Source organism: Telmatherina bonti (assembly GCF_933228915.1).
Source record: "Telmatherina bonti genome assembly, chromosome: 12".
NCBI lineage: Eukaryota > Metazoa > Chordata > Actinopteri > Atheriniformes > Telmatherinidae > Telmatherina > Telmatherina bonti.
This window is the reverse complement of record NC_136610.1, coordinates 22408493-22416458: the sequence shown is the minus strand read 5'-3', so window position 1 is coordinate 22416458 and position 7966 is coordinate 22408493. Positions and strand designations below refer to the sequence as shown.

The 7966-nt window shown below is 36.2% G+C and overlaps 1 protein-coding gene across 1 annotated transcript; it reads right to left on the bottom strand.

Moving 5' to 3' along the window:
* Nucleotides 1–570: 570 nt before the first annotated feature.
* On the bottom strand, nt 571–6073 carry arr3b (arrestin 3b, retinal (X-arrestin); the record flags this gene model as incomplete). Its single annotated transcript, XM_079250085.1, has 15 exons — nt 571–625; nt 723–746; nt 866–943; nt 1114–1251; nt 1537–1609; nt 1740–1824; nt 1926–2061; nt 2171–2247; nt 2347–2406; nt 2517–2710; nt 2797–2841; nt 2918–2978; nt 3155–3185; nt 5807–5925; nt 6029–6073. The coding sequence occupies 15 exons, from the start codon at nt 6071–6073 to the stop codon at nt 571–573; spliced, it is 1221 nt and encodes a 406-aa protein (XP_079106211.1).
* Nucleotides 6074–7966: the final 1893 nt, after the last annotated feature.

Below are 7966 nucleotides of genomic sequence, written 5' to 3'. Positions count from 1 at the left end.
GGATCTATGTAGTGCTTACACTATTAACAACTGAGTTTCCCAAATCAGCATACATGCTGCAGATGATTCAAAATAAATATTTTTACTCGGTTACAACAAAATTATTACAAGAAGAGTATTGATTCAAGGGTCAGCACATCTAAAACACATCATTATCTTTTTTGAAACCTTATGATTCTTTTCTTAATGTTGTTTTTATTGATAAATGATTGGATAAAGAAGAAGAAAGTGACCCTTGAAGAAGTGAGCATCTTAAAAAATGTTGAATCTTAATTGGCCTCACCTGAACTAAAGGGGCTTTTATTCCAATGTGCTGTGATTTTTAAAACAAACAATTACAGATGAGAAAAACATGAGCAGCATGTCACCATCATCACTAGCACAGGTGAATATGTGACAGATTTTATTGTATTTATACTTACACTTCTGCTCAGTATATGCCAGTGACAAGCAGTAGGTGAACAGAAAGAGAAATGATCAGCTTGTACACTGGAAATTCTCCACCATCCTCTTTGTTTAAGAAGGATGTGTCAAGAAATAGCAAAAAAAAATTGTATTGAAAACACTATACTAACCTGCTGGTTTTGGAGACATTAGAATCAAAGGAAGCTCCACAACAACATCACTGAAATGAGCAAGTTTAGTTGTTAAAGACATATCCAATGGGAGCTTTTGTGTGGTTTAAAATAGTCCCTGACAAAGAAATGAAGAAAAATCTTTACCTTCCTGTAAGACCACCCAACAGGCTTTGGTAAGGAAGAAAGATGGAAAAAGGGGTGAGCAACAGTACAAGGGTTTACAGCTGCAATATTAGATGTACATTTAAATGTTATTAAGTGATATTAACAGTTCAGTAAAGCCTTACCCTCCTCCAGACACTGTTACAGCAACCTTGACTTTGTAGGAGATAATGATTCCCTGCATTTCCTTGTCTCCTTGACTCCTGCAAGAGGACAGGAATAGTTTATCTTTCAGATCTTGAGGATTTGATTTAAGACACTGTAAGTGGATGACACAATGTATAGCTGCATCACTGCCTTTCATTAAGAGGATGAAAACCCATCCTGGCTTCACTTTAAGCCCTTTGATTGGAAAGAAAGTAGATTGTCTTACAGTGTGGTGGATGCCAAGTTGGTGTCCTCATCTTTTAGCCTTCCATCGACTGCAATGCCTCGCTTCTCTTTATTGCTGGCCAGGAGCGGCGTCACCTGGAAGGATTTCTCAAGCGTGGCACTGGCTGCAACAGTCTCTCTGTGTATTACAAGGAAAATAAATAAGTGACAGTGTATGTTTAATTTCACAACCGTTATTTGCTTTGGTTTACACTTTCTTAATGCATACCTAAATATTAAGTGAAATATATTAATACCCAAGCATTTTTGTAATTTATAGCTGATAATTATTGAGAACTTGGAACGTCAAGATACTTTTGTTAGCTTGGATTTCTACATATTCACTTTGGTTGAAAATTCACTTGATAAAAATCTGAAATATGACTAATCCTGATTGGGTCATCTGGTAAAAAGAAAACCTTACCCAAATTCCTGAGCACAGACCTCCTTGCTGTAAGTGTCAGAGGAGTAGAGGACAACATTTGCTACCTGCTCAACTAGAAAAAAAAGAAGAAAAGTTAGGAGCATTTAGCTCTTTACCCTTCATCCTTTAAGAACTTCCTCAGTATTAATAAATCAACAAATGAATAAATGTAAACATCCTCAAATTCTTGTCTTGTTACATACCTGAAACTTTGACTTTCTTCACAGTCTTGGAGGTTTCATTGTTAATTTTGACATTAACATTAACTGGATCTCCATGGTAGTAAGTCTAACAAATAAGAAGGGTATAATTAGGTAATTCATCTATAAATTGCACCAAAAATGTGATTCAATAGAAGAGAATTAAAACAAATATAGGGTATAGTGTACCTCCTTTTCAAGGGAGGCCTCCACATGAATTGGCTTGTCACTCATCATGAACTGCTTGGATATGTCAGTTTTTGGGCCAGGCTTGTTGTTAGTTGGTGCAAACTGTATTTTGCGGATCATCAGACGGCAAGTGTCCCTGAGGTCACAGAAAAGCCATAGAAAAAAATTTAAATATGTGCCCCTGCATTCTGTTCATGCTGCTACATTTTGAGAGCGTTGTGTGATTTATGGAAGGTTTAACTCACTTTTTTTCAATGACTTCATCTACGTTCATTATTTCATTGGCAATGTATGCTTTAACCTCGAAGTCGACACCACAAGCCTAGAACAGCATAAATCGAACATAAATTAACATTTTGAACATTAACATACTGATGAGAAATAAATTAAAATGTTTAAGAAAATTAGCATGGATTCGTACCTTGCCAGAGTCACCTGGCCCTGGTTGTAAAGAGACGGAGCATGGGAGATTTGTTGGCATCTGAAGCAAAAAGAAACAAAATCTAGTGAAATTATCAGCTTTAATTGATCCAAATGATGCTGGACTGAAGAGCAGAACTGATTTGATGCTGTGTAAAGAGATTATACTACCTGGAAGGAAAAGGGACATCCTTGCTCTCCAACTTTTTTCATGAGGGACTCCTGCATTGGTGTTTTAGCTACATTGCCATCTGGAACTGGATACACCTGCTGTCGCTTTATCCAGATGTCTCTCCTGAATGAGAGTCCGATGACGTCCAAGTCCTCACTTCCATAACGGAAGGCACAGGCAAGGTAGACAAAAACTGTGAGGGAAAATGATTTACTTATTATTAGTCTTTGTTGCTCACATGTTGGGCTTATGATTGAATTGTATGCAGCATAAAAATACCTTTTTTGCCATTAAGACCAGCAGGGTCCACTTTAACTATCCCATCTGCAAAAAGAAGAATGACTCAACTATTTTTCATTTAATAAAAGCTAACATGTATGTATGTACATTTTATGCATACCAACTATTTCCACGGAGTCCACATTGTCTACAAAGTCTCTCTTGCCCAAGTACAGGGCAATCTGAAATAAAAACAAAACAACCCAAAACAACAACAGTGAAAAGCAGTTACTCCTTTGAAAAGGTCGCAAAATGGCTGAAGCTATTTTAAGGAGTTGGAAGAGCGACATACAAATCACACTCCTCCCTTTGCCCATACGCTGCCCTGTAATGACTCTATATTACAGAGGCCACTTACATTTCCATTCCCGCTGGTCTTCTTGAATACTCTAAAAAAGAGGCAGAGGGGAAAAACAGAAAAAGAATGTGAAATCAGATTTGTAAACAGCATCCGCCTCAGTAAATTTATGAGTCATTACCAAGTTAAATTTTCCTCCCTGTAGTGTATGTGCTTTTCAGGGGAGATACACTGCAACAATATGTTTTCTTTGTTTCCAAAGATTTCTCATGATTTTTGTACAATTACAAAGTAATGTTCTTGTCACTGCTAGTTAAAGGATAACCAGCCCTACTCCTCACTCATTACCACACTCCTGCCCTGAGTGGGTGGATTGGTACTTACAATGAAAATTAACTCACTCACAGAAGTCATCTAGTCATAAGATTTACATGCAATTTGTTAAACTACTGCAGATTTACTCACTAAAGTTGGTATTCTAAAAATTGGTATGGCTCATTGGTGACTTTGAAAGGTACTTAAAGTCAATTAATCTTAATTAAAGGATTATTTGACAGCAAAAGAAAGCAGTAGCAAGTTGTTCTCACAAATCTCTATCGACTATGCTGCACGATAAACAGTTATAATTTCGCATGTAATGTGTTTTTTGTTTTTTTTATAGCTCTTAGCAAGTGTTGTACAACAACTAAATTCCTTCCACTCTGTGCATGTGCCCTAATCCGTAATCCTTGGAGGTGTTTGCCTTTTTCAGGTGTTTGCCAAGTAATCCAGTTTAATCCCTTCCCTTTGTCTTGTAAATCTTTCATCCAAGATTAAATCCACACAATCCACCTTAATAAGGGTTTATCTATATCCTGGATAAATGATTGAAAAGTGTACAACAATGAAAATGTTACGGGAGGTCAGGTCATTACATTTATGTTACTTTGCTAATTTCTTGTGGGGGATTGATCATTTTAATCCCTGCATTAGATGGTTTTCTTGCACGACATGAAACAAGAAGCAACAGTTTATATTGATAAGAAAAAGTAATTCCAACAATATCTTAAATTTTGCATTGTAGATTCATCATCAGTATAGAAGAACTGTTTATTTTGGGGCGTGTAAAGACATAATGAAAACGCTGTCAAACAGGTTGAATTAATTTTCTTTGGCAGTATCATGTTACCTAACAGGAAAAAATGACTGACTTTAATGTCTATTATTAAATCATAAAGAATAAATATAAAAAATTGTTATATTGGGGTTGCTGATTATAGTACATAAGATAAAAAAAAAAAAAAAAACTCATTTACTTACTTTGACATGGTGAAGATTTAGTCTGCAAATAAAACAAATGGAATCACTGAGTTATCAGAATGTATTATTCTCGTAAAATGTCTGTCTATAAGGAACACCTTGCATTTGTGAATATTTACTGACATTATTTAAATGTGCTAGTACAGCATATCAATAGTTACATATCACATTTTAGATATGAGACAGGCATGCTGATTGTAATCACTCAGCTGTAAATAGACTATCATCCTGTTTTTACAGCTTAACAATGTAAAATAACTGAGAAAATTCCTCCAACTTGCATGATCTTAAGCTTGTCCTTCTTACCTGTAAAAGTGGTTAAATATATGACCCCAAGCTAACACAAACTTTTGCACTGTTTTAATTGCATCAAAATTTTCAGTCGCTGACCTCTTCATAGCTGTGGAGAACAGGTGAAATGTCTCACTTACTGTGCCCTCGGTGCCGCGAGTGAGTCTTCTCTGCTGCCTTCTCTAATCCGTCACTGTTGATGGAGAGTGAATGCCAATCACTCCCTCCTGTTTTACTTTTATACCGTGACCCCCACCCCCACAACCTCGAAGCCCTCCCTTCACCTTACACAGCCTGAAGGACGGCTGTTTGGAAGAAAATCTACTTAATTCATTATATCACCACTGTTTTGGACCACAGCAGTGTTAAAAATAAGGTTGCATTTGCAACTTTAAAAGAATGACCGACCAGGTATAAGGCAGTTTTAGTCTTTGGGTTGGGATGAATACTGATGTCCTGCAGTGAGACATCCTTGACAACTTTTTACAATTTTTTAAATTTTACTCCAAATTTTTTTATTTTTTAACATGTGCCTATGAGGTTAATTTAGCAATGGGATGATGTCTTGCTGTGGGCATGGTTTTACTGGTACTCATTTTTTAACTTGATATGAACTATATGCCTGTAAAGTTTTTCTGAGTACTTCCTGTGTTGTCATATTAACAACATCCTTTCAGACAAACAAACAAATCAACAGACAGTTAGATGGACGGATGCGCAGACAAATGTCAAAGTAATACAAATTGCTTTTAAGTGGTTTTTCTTATAGCTGGAGTCTACAGGATCAAATCTTTGATATTACATGTTGCTCATCTGACTTCATAGTTTTCTTGTGGGAAAGCAGAAGCAAGGTCCTAATCATAAATAGCAACTATAAAATCCTTGTAAAGTTAGGCTTATGTCTGCATGGTTGGTCAAATAAATATCCAAACAAGTTAACTAACAAGTAACTATGTAGCTAACATAAATAAATGTATATTGTGGATCTATAACATTAAAATTATATTTAAAATATTGATTGAAATACTTAAGTTGGATTATACAGGAAACAATTATATGGAAAAGATAACATAATTTTAACAAACTCCCTGTTTTGGTTAATACACTGTCTTGTGAATGGACCTCAAGGACTTCCTTGTGTTCCTCTTGTGGCTCAGACTGGAGTCGAATGGTATTTGTTGGATTTTAGTTGTTTTTGTAGCCAGGGCGACAGATGGCTCATCCACCAAGCCTAAAGCAATCTGTGCACATGGAAGGTTTATAGAAATCTAAGTGACCTGCTGACTTGCTGCTGTGCATCTTACAAGGATTTAAAGCTAGCATCAATATGCTTAAAGAAATCACCATGTCAATCAGTTCTGCAGGGTGTGAGGAAGGCTGGTCATTCATGCTACAAATGCAGATCTGAACATTTTTGGTGATTCTCTGAGTATCCACGCTAACTAATTTCTAACATGCAGTATGCAATAAATACATATAATCAGACAATAAAACAACAATAAACTTAAAATGTTTCAGGATGGTTATTTTCCAAGGCAAAAATAAAAATCCTGATAGTCAGAAAAACCATGTAACATGAACAGAGAGTATCGTTTGGGCCCTGTGGTGGTGTGGCTTCTTTGTGCATCAGGTTTGCTTCCCACAGATGCCATCAGAGCTCAACAGATTGGTATCTGCAGATTTTGGGAGCTGAGTTCTTTTTGCAGTGCCCACAGCCCTCCTCTTGGTGGAGGCTGCTGCTGTGAAGGAGTGATGCTAGTATATTGTAGGTGTGACTTGTCCATAAAAATGATTAGGTGGGGTTCAAGTGTGAATGTACAGCCAACACTTCTGCCAGGATGCAGTGATCTTCACATTACCTGTCAATTGTTTTACAATAAAACAGTCTTTTTTTGTTTGGCTAACAGGCCATTGTTTGTATTTATTTATTTATTTATTTATCTATCTCTCTATCTATTTATTTCAAACATACAAAAATCAATTGATCAAACTCATTTAAATACATAAGTAGCACAAAGTGCTTAGATAATAAAATATATTAAAAAAAAATACCAGGCACCTTTCTTCCTAAAAAATATCTTTCTGGTCATATTTTGATTTCAGCCTTTTTTTAATTGACAAGGACTAATCATGTGTGCTCATTTGGCACAGGTGGAATTAAACTGCTTAAATTGAGAAGGCAATGAAGGTTTGACCTGACTTCAGGTTCAACAAAGTATCTCTACTGACCGTGCAAATTTATTGGTAGTAACCTTTTAAAACTCCCACCTATGAACTGGGACTCAGATGTGGGTAAGGTCATGGGGGAGATATTGATTGAGGAACCTCTTATTTCCTAATTGATTGATTGATGTAGATGGTGGATACTGGGTGTTTTGGATGGATTGTTCACACCTTTGCAGTTAAGGATAATGAATCAGATTGGTGTGTGTTTGCAATGTCCTCACCTTTAGTGTCAAATGGGGATACAGTTGAAGATCTTCTTAAAGCTGCCCGGACAAGACAGTTCTGGTGTGAATTACACTGCCGGATCATCAGTTAACAGTTTAATCTCCTAAAGTTACATTTCTCTAGATAAATCTATGTAAGTGTAAAACCAACATCTGAAAGTGAAATGCAAATGTTTAGCCACCCTTGGTCAAACTTCCTGTTAAATGGAGGCAGACGATTGGTTGTGGTTATCCCCGAATGGGGACAGCTAAAAAGAAAAATTCAAAGAAGTACCATCAGCCTCTACACTTTGCTTTTACATAAATAAAACAGGCTAATTGAGATGTAGCTTTTGCAACTTTAAATGCTTTAATTTGTGGTTAGAAGGCTGAGTTTTTTCCCTTTGAATCTTCCATGAAAATCATTCAGTTGTGTTTGTGCACTTCCAAACCACTCTGATGGAGACATTTGCAGTTAAATAGCACTTAAATTCGTATTTCTATGAAGTCCATGAAGATTTCTGTCTGTATCTGGTCTCAGTATATCTCAACATAACCTTCCCCAGTTCTTTGGAACTGTCATTACATGGTAAATGCATTAAAAGAATGTGGAAACAGCTACCTGCAGCTCATCTAATTTGAAAGTTGAAACGACATCACACAAATAGTTCAGGAAAGGGAATGCTATGAATGCTGTCTGTGTACAAGCTTGTTCCAGGGATCCAAATCACACAGTCCAACATATTATTATTGTAAGTAATTTTTACCATATTTAGTCAAAATTTTTTATTTTATTTCATTTATCTATTTATTGAGAGGTGTAATTGATTGTGTGCTTGGTTTTTGTAGGTGG